General features: G+C 33.2%; 1 protein-coding gene across 3 annotated transcripts in view; it reads left to right on the forward strand.

Annotated features, from left to right (window-relative positions):
• The window catches only part of LOC148821020 (gamma-aminobutyric acid receptor subunit beta-2), an 86,150-nt gene extending 73,534 nt beyond the window's left edge, over positions 1-12,616 (forward strand). The window contains exons 7-10 of one of the 3 annotated variants that reach the window (XM_088931732.1): positions 1,612-1,764; positions 3,237-3,481; positions 5,654-5,794; positions 7,078-12,616. In XM_088931732.1, coding sequence (XP_088787858.1) covers positions 1,612-1,764; positions 3,237-3,481; positions 5,654-5,794; positions 7,078-7,425 — 887 coding nt within the window. In that variant the 3' untranslated portion in view covers positions 7,426-12,616. The remainder of the gene's footprint in view (positions 1-1,611; positions 1,765-3,236; positions 3,482-5,653; positions 5,795-7,077) is intronic. The other 2 variants (XM_088931734.1, XM_088931733.1) reach the window with 2 other exon arrangements.
• The last annotated feature ends 3,218 nt before the right edge of the window (positions 12,617-15,834 follow it).

Below are 15,834 nucleotides of genomic sequence, written 5' to 3' on the forward strand. Positions count from 1 at the left end.
GAGCATTGCCCACACACCTCCATACCTTTGCTTGGTTTTCTGTATCTGAAGTACTTTCCTGGTAACTTTACATGACTAATACATTTTGGTACAGATCCATTATTGTCTTGAATTGTGAATTAAATGTCTTCTGTCTTTGTGCATTCACATTCATATACACATTTCTATATGGGATTCAGTTTACCTTCAAGTCTCAGTACAATCTGAACTATAATGTGATACTAATTTGGTAACAAACAGGTAGGTGATAAAACTTACTGTTTTTCCATGGCAGTAAATTCTGGTGTCCTTTATTGAAATTTCTTCCGGTGAGTAAATAATTAGTACTAGCTTACTAATCACTTTATCATAATAAGATTAAAACCATACATTTTTTCCCTAATTTTCATACTCTACAAGTACTCCTTAAAACTTTGATAATAGATTATTAATAAATAGATTCAACTGGCATGAAAAATATCATACTGTAGTTCTGTTCTCAGCTGGTGCATGAACTGTAAATTTGTTTAGGGTACTTGAAAATTACTTATACAGTATAATAGCTAATGTTTAGAAGCTTTTTGCACCTATTATAAAGGGCAATTCAATAACACTTTAGTGGCTGTAAAATCTGTTTCTAAATGATTTATTAACTGAAATAAACTAACAACATTAACAGAGTATAATAACATTAATAGAGGAAAACATGGTAACAGACCCTTTGATTGTTAGAAAATCATAGAGTTTTCATTTGTAAGTGGTGTGTTAATTTAAACTTCAGTGTTGAATTACTAAAAACATTTATTTACAGTATCTCAGCTGTTACTAATAGACTTCACAAGTCTAATTGAAATGAAGCAATAAGCAACAATTAATAGTGATCATAACTGGTCAGAATACTAAAGACTACTGTCACACTAAAAATTTGCAAAAAGAAAGTAGAACTAAACAAAAACACACAACTAACTCTAAAAAGTCAACAATACATAATTCAGTAGATTAGAGACGTTTGAAAGAGAATGTATATGCTCCTTTTCATATTTAAAGACATGGCACCAGTTTGAGGTCTGCTTTTTATTTATTCCTCCTCCTCTTCCTCCCACGGCCATCTCTGCACCATGTTCCCCCTCACGTGGGCATCTAGTATTTTGCCACTGAGGCCTACAGAATGAATTGCTGCCTCTATCTTCTCGAGTGTAGCTCCCACCCTTGTGATCTGCCGATCCAACTGCTCTTTCATACTGTATCTCACAATCCCACTTGAAGGACTACCTTTCGTGTCTGTTTCTGAAGTGAGAATGACAGGAAATAAGTACTTCTCCAAAGCGTTCATTTACAGTATATTGACCTGGATGGGTATATAACCTGTGACTTGATAAGAAATAATTGCAATGCAAAAGACAATTAAAAAAAGATGGCAGCCTATCTACGGCACCTGGAGGTTGCAGTCACAGCTTGAGGTGAAAATGTGGTGACTGCGTACAAGCTTTGCTGGGTAAGGGCTGGGTAAGAGTCAGGGAGGCGCCAAAACCATATGGAGGTAGAATTATGCGTGACCCAAATTACACACCTCTGTGATTACTTTTAATTAATTTACACTTGAAATGTCTGTGTTCAAATGTGTTTTCACAGGATCTTACCCCAGGCTGTCCCTCAGCTTCAAACTGAAGAGAAACATTGGGTACTTCATTTTGCAGACTTACATGCCTTCAATTCTGATCACTATTCTCTCCTGGGTGTCCTTTTGGATTAACTACGATGCTTCAGCAGCCAGAGTTGCTTTAGGTATGAATTCTTATCACAGTTCTTACAGTGATGTCCTGCTCTTTCACAAAGATTTAAATGTGCACTACTAAGTTATTTTTTAAATTAGAATATCAAACATGTCTGATTTATATGGGGTGACTTGATTTAAATTACACTTAAACTATATTTCAACAATATTTGACCTATATTGCTTGTGTATTGCTTTTGTTTGCTATTGGGTGCTATTACTGTTGATGTTTTTTTAGTGATTGTGCATTCTGTTACCAATCACAATTTGCTATATAACCTCTGAATTTGAACAATTTCTATAGCATTTTGAGATATACCCTAATGTAGGAGGCAAATGGTTTCTACATACTGTAGGACTCTTTCATTCTGAAGAACGCTCATGTTGATTGGAGTAAGGCTTTCACTCTAGGTTGAAGAGATTACAGATTTCTTTAAAAGCAAATCAGAGTATATATATTTAAAACAACAATAATAAATACAGCACTGTAAAATAAAAGTAACAGCCCCCTGATCATTATGTTGGCTTGTACTGGGGCTCACAGAGTTTTCTGTGCATTGAAGTCCCGTAAAATAGGTTGGCACCACACCCTTATAAGGATACAAGTCAGTGTGTTATCGGACAAGTACTACAGTATAATTGTTTTGATTGAGGAATTGTTGGATTGTCCTTGTTGGGGTTTATATTAAATGAATAAACAAGACAAGATCAGCAACCAGATTATAAAGAGTTATTGTAGAACTGTTGTGAGCTGAGATAATTATAATCAACCTGAATGTGAGCAAATATTGATTGTGCTCAGCTGGCAAAATAAGTGTAAACAAGAACTCACTGTCCCTTGTAAGAAAAATGGCTACATACAGTACATGATTTTCTAATTGTGCTTTCATATGTGTGAATATATATTTTTTCAATGTCTTTCTTGGGAGCTCTACTCTACTGTAGTATTTACAATAGATGTAGTGTTTTAGTTTACAGATGGTTATATTTTGTACAGACACAATCAATCGGTCTTCTTAACCACTTTTAAAAGTCAATGGGTCAGCCCTGTAGCTCACCTCTGGATGGAACACAGAGGATTTGTATCTTCTGGATCAGCAACTTGGTCCAACAAAAAGGGTCCTTTAGGCTTTTTTGTGCCTTTACCTCTTCATCTGCAGTCTCTATCACACTTGCATTCACCTTTTAAGTCTTAACTCACTCATGTTGCCAACAAGACCAAACCATTTCAAGTAATTCTGATATAAATCTAAGCCAGGAATATGTACCAGGTGTCCACACTTAATATCCACACCATATAAAGAATCATAGCCACACAAGTGATGATACAACAGTTCTTTAAAATTATCTCAAGTTTCCTTCTGCCTTTTGATTCCACAAAGTACAAATGAACAATTCTGACAGAAGATCGACAGTTTTTTGTGGATAGTTATTCTGTTGTGTTTGCTTTTTTCGCTAAGACATTCAAAATGGTGTTTTCCAGGAATCACAACGGTGCTCACCATGACAACAATTAACACCCACCTGCGGGAGACACTTCCCAAGATCCCGTATGTCAAAGCCATAGACATGTACCTGATGGGCTGCTTCGTGTTTGTGTTCTTGGCTCTGCTGGAGTATGCTCTGGTCAACTACATCTTCTTCGGAAGGGGGCCCCAGCGTCAGAAGAAGGCCGCAGAGAAAGCTGCCACTGTCAATAATGAAAAAATGAGAATGGAAGCCAACAAGGTAAGAACTTTTGTTCAGCACAATAGGGAATATTCATTCAGTTTTATTAGAAATAAAATTTGGTTAATTAAATTTATCCATTTTTTTATTAAGAAACAAGTTATTTTCAATAAAGACACACATTTTCATAAAAACCTTAAATTGTCATAAGCATTTTGAAAAGTAAGTTACAGTATGTCAAGACTAAGTAAGTGGTCTCTACATTTATTTTCGTAACAAATACATTAAATTAGTAGGCACTACTTTGTTTTTGCATATTCAAGGTGATTCGTGGTGAAGTCTACACATTAAAAAAGGGCAAACATCTATTTAAACATGTTTGCAATATTTAAATATTTTCCAATACATAACGTATTCTTAAGCATTTACCAGCATGCAATTAAAAAATAAGCCTTTTCAGCTACCTACCTATTTGTGTACATCGAGTTTGTGTACAGTATGTCTGCAGTTTCCATGGATTTCTCCTTATAGTACTGATACTGTGGTATTTCTACACTGCTTTAACATGATTTTTACCGTGGTCACACTGCTGTAATTATCGTTCTTGTCCTGTTTTTTTTTACCATATGTTCACTGTGAATTCACTGTTTTACTTTATTTTATTGTTATGGTAGAACATAGTTACCTTGTAGTTACCTAATGCCATGTGACATACAGATTGCAAATTAAAATGCCAGTAATATGTAAGTGTTACATATAGTATATGTAAATGTACTATAAGACAACAACTGGCCTGGCTCTGTGGAGAAACATGTTTTTAACTTTGCTAGGTTTTAAAAATAGTTGGGTTAGTTTTCTAACCTAGTGTTCACTTATTGCCATAGTGTAGACGATCAGTTACACTTACTTCAGATCCAGACTGCATCCAAATAAAAGGCTTATTTGTGCCATAAAATAAAAGAAATGGAAAAGTTAAAAGATGGACACCACTTCATAGTCAAATGAAATACTTTCACAGAAAATTATCTTCTGGACTTTTTTACCCATGTTACTCAATAAATACAGTAAATATAGTCATATATATATTTTTAAATTTAACATTCAAAATTGTCCATCTACTGTATACGGTAGCATTGTTCTACATCGTAATTTCTGCAGTGCTCAAATATAACATATTATTCTTGTATCGATATTTTCTGTGAAGGGTGTTTTCAGCTATCAATTGGTATGCATCAAACTTTCCCAGTACTTTTATTTTGTGTATTAACCACAGACTGATAAGACTATAAGACCTCTTGTAAAATATACAGTATTTTATATCCAACATTAGGCATCTCAGAGAAATAAAAATGCCATTAAGTGTTGAACTAGTGTGCAGTTATTGCAAACTCTTACTGGAGATATTGTTCACGTTTGTGATATAACCCAGATTAGTTTCTGATTTAATATTTGACATAGGCACAGTGCTCTTTCTAGACTGCTGAATGAATGTCTTTTTCATCAGCTTAGTTTATGTCTAACACCATAGCCATGAAGATGGTTTGTGATTTATTGGTTCTTTAGCCTATAATTGAAATATTCACTATGTGGTTAATACGATGAGAAAAGTCTACAAGTGGAAATATGGATTAATAATTAGATTTGTAACTTTTTAGCAATTAAACTGAATGTATTTGCTTTTCCATATTCTGGAGTTTTCACAGACTAAAAATTATTTACAGGATGGCTTCCTGTCTTTCCAATTTTTGTTTATTTTTTTAACATAATATTTTATATTATTAATCGATACCAATACATAGAAACATAGAAGGCTGTAGAAGTTCCAATTCAAACTAAATTCTCTTTCCAGTAATACTATAGAGTTCTTCAATTTGATGCTAGCAAAAATATGTATATTTAGCTTACAGAATATGAAGACTGTGTCAGAAGTGAACAATCACAAAACACACTTTACTCAGAAAACCTGACTGTTGTGCCAAAAGTGAACACTATCACAAGAAAAGTAGGAAAACTTGCACTTACACAGCAAGACACCATTTTTCTAACACTAGGTTGGAAAAGATTAGATGTTCTGTTTTGTGGCACAGAAACCTAAATATCTACCCCCCCCCCCCCCCACCCCCAGTTCTTATTGCAGAAGGCTCTTCTGAACACAGCTAAATTCAATTTTCCATTTGCGTCACATCTCCCAGCAACTAACACAAGTCACTCGATAACTTTGTATGCTTGCAGTGGTTGGTGGGAAATGTAGTTCAGAGAGACGATGCTCTGTATGCCAGAATGAAACAGAGGGAAATTGACGCTCATGACTCGATGTGGGAACCGATCTTTGTGGAGGATGCAGCAATAGGACTAGGCGAGCAAAAGAATAAGGTACTGGATTACAGATAAAAGTAATAAACAGCAATTATGATAAACATTCATTAACCCCTGATTAGAAATAGAAGGTAATTTTAGAGAACTATCATAACCATCATTGTCTTTTTCCTCCACTGATGTCATATGTCAAGCTTTGAACAACATTGCAGATTGACAGCTGTGTCTGACCATGTTAAGTTTCTTTTTGTAGTATTTTGTCAGTTCTGTTTATTGTATAAACCTGTATAGCCTTTCATATTCATTAAAAAACAAATATTTTGTACTTTATCAAATAGCCACGAATGAAGGTCTCTGCTGATTTTCAGAAGGCATAAACTGTGTAAACTTTCAATAAGCAATGGTCAGCTGAAATTGTGTAGCAGGAATAACATAAAATAACAAAAAAGAGAGTGATTAGTTCACAAGTTAAAAGCATTTACATATTTCCAATTCTATGACCAGAGTTTCTCACAGAAGAAAGAGGTTATGAAGACTTTTGTTATTAGTATTGGTGTTTTGCTTAAGATATATTTCATAATGGAGAATTATGAGATAAACTAGGCATTTATCACAAGTTTATTAATTCATTATAAACTGAATATTTCAATTTTGTTTTGAGTTAATGGTTTAGGTAAGGTAATTATCAGAGTACCCAAATTAGTGTTTATCTCCTGGAAATAAGGATACTAAGCAATTATTAGTTTTATGTCTGATGTTACTGTACAGGTTCCTAGATTTGTTCATCATGGAACCTCTAGGAGGATGCTATAAATGTATCAAGTTGGTGGAATTTTAATTATTAAAAATAGAAATAAGTATTTCAATCTTAAGGGTGCATTTATACAGTATATAGGCAGTTTATATAAGCAATATCCTTCTAAAATCAAAAGCACCATATGTAAAGAAAATACATGTCAATTTTAAAAGTCAAGCATACTGTATACTATCCAATACAGTGTCCTCACTGAATTTTGATTACAAATGTCCTTATTTTCATACATAAAATACAATTGTTGACTGTGGTATTTTCTGAGTAATTAGAATATGAACTTGCAAACTTGTATCCTTTGATTTAGATTTTTCACCTCATCCATCTAAACTGAAAGAATTTTTAAAATGGCATCATTTACACGAAAACATTATGCTGTTCCTAAGTAGTTATGTATTTTCTTGACTGCTATTTGAAAAACAAAAAAGCGAGCTAAAATCTAAACACATTTTTAAACTTACTAGCCTTGTATATCGTATCAAGTTCCTGCTGCCATTTCAAATAATGGATACATCTGTCTTTCTCTTAGATGGACCCTCATGAAAATATTTTGTTGAGCACTCTTGAAATCAAGAATGAGATGGCCGCCTCTGAGCTCACCTTGGGTCTAGGTGACCCAAGAAGCACCATGCTTGCATATGACAGCTCCACCCTCCAGTATCGCAAAGCAGGATTGCCCAGGCACAGCTTTGGAAGAAACGCCCTGGAGAGGCATGTAGCCCAGAAGAAGAGCAGGCTACGAAGACGTGCATCCCAGCTGAAAATTACCATCCCTGATTTGACTGACGTAAACTCTATTGACCGATGGTCGAGGATGATTTTCCCAATTGTTTTTTCCTTCTTCAACATTGTTTATTGGCTGTACTACGTGAATTAATAAGACATGAACAAGGGAAACAGCACTCCATTTGTTGGCTAATTTTACAACGCAAGCAAGACTTTGAATTATTACATCCAAAACAAATCAGGACAAAACTTCATTTTACCTTGGAACACCTTAATTGCTGGCTAATCCTAAAAGTGTAAGACAACGAAGTGGTGCCTGCTCCAGAATTAAGATTGTGAAACTTTAAATTATATAATGGTTCAAACATATATGTATTATGTTTTATTCTTTGATTTTGTTAACCTGCATAGAATTTACTTTGAAACTAGCCAAACTACAGCATCTAGAAATCTAAGTAAATTGGCATTAGTGGCATGCCAATCAACAATAATGACAAAAATAGTCTACTAAAACATTTCTATTTCATTAAAGTAAAGACAAATTGCTAAACATTGCTGTTTCCAAATTAGAAGTGGCATTAAAATGATCATTGACAATGGGTTGTTTCCTTATTAAATGGTAGGTACATAAAGGTTTAATGAACTAAAGTTCATTATTTTTCTATGTCAGTATTTAGTATTTTTACATTCAGTGTCTTATTCATTTAGAGTTACATATCATTTCAAACACTTTATATATATATATGGATATATAATCCTGACATTTGATTTGCCAAATCTACAAGAATGTCCACAGCATGAACATGAGTTAATAATCTTAACTCAGTGGAAATGTCAGTTTACAAACTGTGCTGTGACTTCTGCAGAAATCATTAGAGTTACCACTAGGTATTATGGAAAATTCTTTGTACAAAATGTGCATATAAGTTATTAATCTTTTCGCCAAACAATTACGTTTGAAGCTTCATCAGTGCATTACAACATGCTGCGTACTTTTCTTTTTTATTAAATAATGTATGTGGTTGTACAATGTCATGTGTGAAACATAAAGCAATTTAAAGCACTGTTCTAACAGTGTGAATTACCAGGAGTCTTTCTTGTATTTTAATTGTGTATGATGCCAAGCCAGCAGTTAAGGCATCTGTAGGAGACATTTCACTATAAATTATGAGAACATAGCAAGGCACAGTCTCATCTTTACCTTTCACAGTTACCTGTAAATATATATTGTATATGATTGTTAACAGTTATGGTATGCATTTCAATTTAAGTGAGAATTCATGCAGCATTTTTCTGTGTTTACATAAGGAATGTTCTGTTTCTATTTAGTATTTCAGGGAAATGGAGGGGTCATGAATGGTTTATGTCCTTAAAATGATTCAGTCCAGACGCATGTCCTTTAAAACTGGGTGTAAAAATATTGCTTACCATGGATACGACTGAATCATGTTTTGTTAATCCAACTGTGAAATGTAACTATACTGTACATTTGCTGTTGAAGGACTTTTTTCCCTTGTTTTTTCAGTCTAATTTCTTCAGTTAATATTTTGTACATTATAGGATGCATTTATTCAGTACATATTGAAGCCTGCAGTCTTTGTTTTTGTTATTAAATGCCTACTAGGACATAAACACTGGTATCTTAAAAAGTCTTCAACAGCAAACTGGTTAGGACCATCCATGAGACCTGGATATTTAAAAGCACAACACTACTAATTGTTATTACTACAAAATTAACTTAATATAAATTTCATATCCAGTTCTTTTTTGTTTCGTTTGGTTATGTTATGAAGATCATTATCATTTAAAGGGGAAAGGTATCAGAATATAAATTATTATTTTTGGTTCAAAAAGTAGTGAAACTGTTGCTCAAACCTTAGACCATATTTTGCACTTTTTTAATTCAAACTGATCACAGAAACACCCCAGCTATACACTTTCCCTTAAGAGTAATTATCAATTCTAATACAAACAGGTATGGGCTTATGTAAATTAGGAGGTTTCATATATATATATAATCACTGAATTACTCATACAAAGCAATATTATATTTTAGATATTTCCATAGGGAAATGAAGTAAATAGTTCTAGGCAGTATTTTGAAGGATGCGTGTCATTAACCAAACGTTTGCACACACACACACACACACACACACACACACACACAAAACTAAAAGAAATAAAAAAAAGCCATAGTGGCTGTATTGTTTTAACAATATACCTTCCTGCCACAGCATGCTTGGAATGGTTATTGTTAATGATGGGAGCAGACTGTAATAAAATGAAATGTATCTTTCTTACTTTTGAAAAAAAACAACAACAGGGAAATTAAATGCACAAAATGTAGTGAATTTTTGGCTTTGTAATTTCTGCTATTAAGTTATGTTTGATGATTCTTAGATGATTGGTAGCAGCTCAGACTAGAATGTCATTAAAAAAAAGAATTGTCATTTGTTTCCACTAATATTTCACACAGTAGTTACATTCAAGCAAAAGACACTAGTTTGTGCATCTGTTGCAAATAAAATTAGAGTGTTTAAGCTCATTGTCCCTGGATGCTGATTACATCAATAGAAATATCAGTAGCTTGTATGGCTCATTTAACACAATTCCTCTGATCACATTTGCTCTTGCAAAGAGTGCTATTTGTTTCCAAGTTGTCCTAAATATTTAAAAATCTTTCTTTTTCATCTAAAATCCATTTTTCCACCCAGAAATGAATTTCCCAACAAAAAAATAACTTGTACTTATCCAAATAAAAATGGATAATTTTAGACTGTGAAGCTCAGGATCCAAAACTAAGCCTAAACTAAGTGGCCCAGTTTTTCACTGCCATGTGATATGTGTCAGAGCATGTATTAATACTATCAGAGCAAGTCAGTTCAGGTAATTGAAAAGTTTTGCAATTTATGTTACATTTCCTGGAAAATAAAGAAATATTTCATATGTCACATATAGTGTCTATGCTAGATTATGCTTTAATAGAAAATAAAACAGTTTTAGATTTTCAGACAACATTGCAAAAAGAAATGTCGGTACTAGAAATTCTTACTGTGATTTTATCAGTACTTGAAAATGAGTAATAAAAGGAGGATAACCATGATAATGTTTAACATTTATGAACATCATAATACTCTTTTCTATATGATAAATAAAATAGATTTTTAAGCATGTAGGAACAATATTTATGCACCTAATAAATCAGACAAACTAAGGGATCAAATATACATTTCTTAACATGAGTTTGAAAGGACATAGTGTATATTTCAAAAGAATAAATATTTCTTGCCATTACCTTTCCATATGGATAATTCAGTTATAACTATTAGAGATGTTACCAAATCATCTAAGCCTGTCGGTGCTTTAATATGATTTAATTTGTTAGCTTATTAGAAAAAAAAGAAATAAAAATCTTAATATTGGTGTTATAATTTTTTCAGGGGGGTGGGCATCATGGGTTTAGTTACTATGTTCCAAAATATGTTGCTAGATGTATATATGAGATAACCTGTGAGGAACCATTAAATTGGGACAATATATTCTTGTAAATATTAGCAGATTTCTTAAAGACATTTTTAACTCCCTAATTTGTACTTTACTGTAAGGCGAATGCAAAGCAATTTCATGGTTTAAGCTAATGTGTTGAACAATAATGTAAATATTTTTAAAAGTGTCACTTGCACACTTAGTAAAATTATTGCTTTATGCTTTCTTTCATTTTAGTACAATAAGAGTGACTTAGCAAGGATTTCGAACTACAACTAAATTCATATTTTATTTCTCATTTTAGCCCATTTACTTTTAGAATTTCACAGTTTGAAGTTGTAGAATGAAATTATTGATGTATATTTTCATCATCACCAGGAAGGCTGTGTCAGACTGAGCGCTGATTTGTACAGAGCAGTTTGGCCTTTGACTATACTTTTTTAATATATATACAAAGGTTACATCTTACAAAAATATTGGACTTTATCAAACTGTATTGGCTTAAATTTTTCACATTGGATATTTTTGTTTATACCTCACAATGAAATTTCTTGCTAATATTTTTGTATGTCTGTATTCTACTAGAGAAGAGTCAATGTCCTTGGTGACTGATGAGAAATGACTGATGTCATCACCTGAGAAATAAACCACAGTGACAAAGTCATTTGCACAGGTTTACAGCTAAAGCCTTATGCCCAGAGCAGCTCCTACAATATTATATAAACTTTGTGATTCATGTGGCATTTGCACGTGAATATTCACAAAAAGCCATGTCCTAAGAGACAAATGATTTTATGTTTTCAATACGTGGAGTCCCACTAGGAAACATATCATCAGTAAATACTGTATATACATTTTAAAGTATGAATCCACATGTTTCTCGTTGCCACTGTCCAGAAAGGAATCTTTGTATGTGAATAAATACATGCTGGATCATTAGACTTTATAATGATATCTTAAGGGAATTGTTAGATCTGTTTTTTAATGCATTTATCATTCTGATCAATCTGTAACCCTCATTTTGGGTTACATCTGCATTTACAAATGAGAATTATGGACTAAAACTAAAAATGTACATTTTGGCATTGGAGCTGATTTATCAAAAACAAAAGCTCCTGCTCCCTAATGTAAAAAGATTGTTCTAGAAATTCTATTTTATGATCAATAACAAGAAGATGTGCATTAGCCCAGTGAGGTACAGGGTAATTAATCACAATTATCATTTCTAATCACCCACTTGTGTTTAATATTGTTCTGAATTCCAGACTCACCAAGTTAAAATAAGGCTCATCAGTTTCTGTATAGATGCAACTGAAGACATGTGGATTTTGTTTTTTAAATCTTAGGCTGACTTTGTCCATAACCAAACCTAGACTGTACACCCCAGTTTCTATCTGTGGTAATATATATAAACAGAAATTGTTATACTCTGTTTACTGTCTTTGCAAATTTATGAGTTATCAGCGTTATTTTCTGTATTTGGTACTTTTTCATGCTGTAGTTTTCATTAGCCTTATCAAGGGATACCTTGTAGCCTTTCTTGTATGCACATAATGCAACTTTTTTTTGATGATTAGACAAATGCAAAAATGTGAGATGGGCAGGATCACATTAATGTATTCCTTTCTTCCTTGCTATTACAGACAAGGGCAAGGATAAACGGAATAGGTAAATTGTTGACTGTAAATGAGTAGTGTCCTAAGAAATATTTTCTGGAATTAAAATATAAAAAATATATAAATATATATAAATATATTGCAGCCAATTTCTGCATGTAAATATAAACTACTGTTGACTAGTGTGTAATTCTTGAAATTGAAATAATGCAATATAAATAAAAGACATTTAAATGAATGTGGTAGTAGTCTTAGACCTTTTTGATTGTAGTGCTCTACGGTAAAAGGTAACCCTAACATCAGTTCACCAGTCTTGCCTTTTGGATGTATTATCTGAAAATTCTGTTTATTCAGAAGAATATATGAAGAAATATTCAAAACAAGCTATTCTACTATGAATGCTCTCATATAGTCTTCAAGCTATGGTGTACTATTTAAAAAGCTATATACAGTGCCTCTTGCAATTGAAAAACACAGCATTTGATAAGGAAAACTGACAGAAAGCAGATTGCTTCCTGCACATTGTAATGTTTTCACTCTACAACCCTGCCATTTCTTGGTATTGCTGTCTAAATATCATTCTGAACTGCATAAATTATTTCAGTAGTTTGTAAAAATTCAAATAATGACAAAAGGATAAATGTGAAGGAACAGCATACTTAATATGTTGGTGTTTACTCGCCTAGCTGAGGTAAAGACAGCATGGGTCAAAGATCAGCCCTTTCACAACTCCACTGACTCATGAGGATCAAACCAGTGAGGCAGCTGCAAGGGTGAAGCTGGGGTGGAGGGAGGGGTGCTGGAAAAGATGGGCATCAGTATTTATACACAGGAGAGCAGAAGTGCAGGATTAAAATTTGATCTCCTCACTATTCTCTGTTCAAAAACACAATTCAGCTCCTACAGTTTTATAGAAATTTTGAGAATCTAGGAAAACAATTAAGGTCTCCATTTTAAAAATCACTATTATATTAATTTCATACAAATATTTCCTTTTATGCTTTGATTTTTGATGAAGTTATACTTTTCATAGGCTATTCAAGAGCAGACTTAAATATTTTACAGTTTGAGTCTTTTTTCAAGGGTATGGCAACATGACAAGAAAATAAAAGCTATAGATAAGACACCTGTGATCACTGCTGCATCTGGAAGACTTTTTCTCTTTATTACAACAACAATTGGAGATGATAGCTTTGCTATTTCTAGAAATAAAATGAAATGATATAAATATGAAAGGATAACTATATTTTAAGTGTAAGAGATTTTCTGGAAGCTTATTTGAGATATATCTTCACTAGCTACTGCTTTGTGAAAGGCATTGAGATATTCAGAGTACTTTTTGTATGACAAATTATTTAACCTTCAAAGTATTTTTATTACTTTTAAGTATAAAGAACTTGCTGAAAAGTGTCCCACTGTATTTAGGTACTTTATTTTTAACATTAATTTTATCCAGAGATTCTAAATAATAGCAAATTGTAATGCTCAAGATACTGAAATGGAGCACCACTTGAACAAAAGGATTACAAATGTGCCATTGATCTCCAGAGATTTACACAGAGGCAGGCTACCTAAAAGTCTCATCCACAACTAATTCTCTTAAGACAGTGATGGTGTCCGACAAATGCTCTTCCATTGTGTTTATTTTTGCAATGCTATATATAAGCTTGCTTCATATGGACAAGTACCATTTCTCATGTCTGTTTTCACTCATGTACCATGTGCCTTGAAGCTAACATTATTCTCAAGTCCAACCAAGAGACCCAGCATTTATATACTGTAACATCATGTTGTAAAATTGCTAAATTTGTGTTACGACTGAGGAATATGTGAATTGGTAGAAAAATATAATGCGGATTGGCTTCTAGATCTAGTGATCACAAAATCTGAATAGAAAAACTAATAGAAAAATAGAAAAAACTGAATAGAAAGGGAAAAAACAGTTTTAGAAGCTCTGACACATTTCGTGTCATTTTCTATCCCTCACAAATCCTTAGAAATAGAATTTTTCTCCTTTTAGTTAGTAAAAATACAATTTGGTAAAAAAATAAAATTGAACTATCCTGTTAGCTTACTACCCCAAAGATTTGATGTCTTTAGCCATTAAGTAATTGCTGATCCAATCAAGAAATGCATTCCTAGCATTTTCAGGTCCAGTAATTTATCAATTGGCCCTCTAATCCACTCAGACACCTGTGTGCTCAGCATTCCAATGAAAGCAAAGTATTCAGCCTTCTGCCACTCATTTGCTAATACTAATTCTTCCATCCCTCCCATGAAAGTTTTATAATCTGTTATTAAGAATGCAGCGCTGGACTTGTTGGATGGAATAGTTCTTAATATCCACAGAAAAAATTAGTCACCCAAAATAGTCAACATATTCCTTTCTAAAATACTTTAAAACCATTAATCCATTTATCTTAAAGAAAAGTTCCACAAAGGAGATTGTTTTTTTTTCAGGCTTTCTGAAAATCTAATCAGTAAAATTTTTCTAAATCCTAAAAATTTGCCTTTGAAACATTCAATTGAATAAAACCAGAAGCCTCTCTGGTTCACCTGCTTTTGCAGTCACAGTGATGAATACTTTATACTGTATATAAAAATGATTAAATGGTCTTGAGAATGTCGCCCCTGCTTCAGTCTAACATACTCTCCAAGGCCCTGGCCCAGTGTGAATGTTTGCAATAACTTACAATAGCCAGCAGTAGAAGACATGGTGTTTGATAAAATTTTCACAAATATAATCATGAGCCATGAAAAAGTGTTGGCTTGGAGAACAGATATATAATATGGCTTCAATAAACCAAGGTTTGCTTTAAAAACTTATAGAAACCTAAAAACACATAGACATGTTTGCTAATGGTGAAATTATTGTGGAAAAAGTAAGAAGGAAAAATTGGGAATAATGATTAAAATTAAATAAAGAAAATTAAAAGAAAGGAAATGAGAATTTTATTTTGTGATTACTGTGTCAGTGTTTAAACATTCTTTGAAATTGATTATGAAGTGAATCAGAGACTTAAAGGTTTGGTTCTGATATGTTTAAATGGATCAGAAAGCAAGTCAGTGTGACTGCAATTTAAATATTCAACAGGGAATAAATTATAGTATCTATTGTGAATGTATTCAATAGTGCAAATGTTTAATTGGTTAGGTAAATTTGTTCATATTTCCATTTCAAAGAAGCTGGGGCAATAATAATAATTGTTTACACTTATATAGTGCTTTTCTGGACACTCCACTGAAAGCACTTTACAGGTAATGGGGACTCCCCTCCACCACCACCAATGTGTAGCATCACCTGGATGATGCAATGGCAGCCATAGTGCGCCAGAACGCTCACCACATGTCAGCTATCAGTGGGGAGGAGAGCAGAGTAATGAAGCCAATTCATAGATGGGGATTATCAGGAAGCCATGATTGGTAAGGGCCAATGGGAAATTTGGCCAGGATGCCTG

The sequence above is a fragment of the Atractosteus spatula genome, chromosome 14 (assembly GCF_055471065.1).
Source record: "Atractosteus spatula isolate fAtrSpa1 chromosome 14, fAtrSpa1.hap1, whole genome shotgun sequence".
Lineage (NCBI taxonomy): Eukaryota > Metazoa > Chordata > Actinopteri > Semionotiformes > Lepisosteidae > Atractosteus > Atractosteus spatula.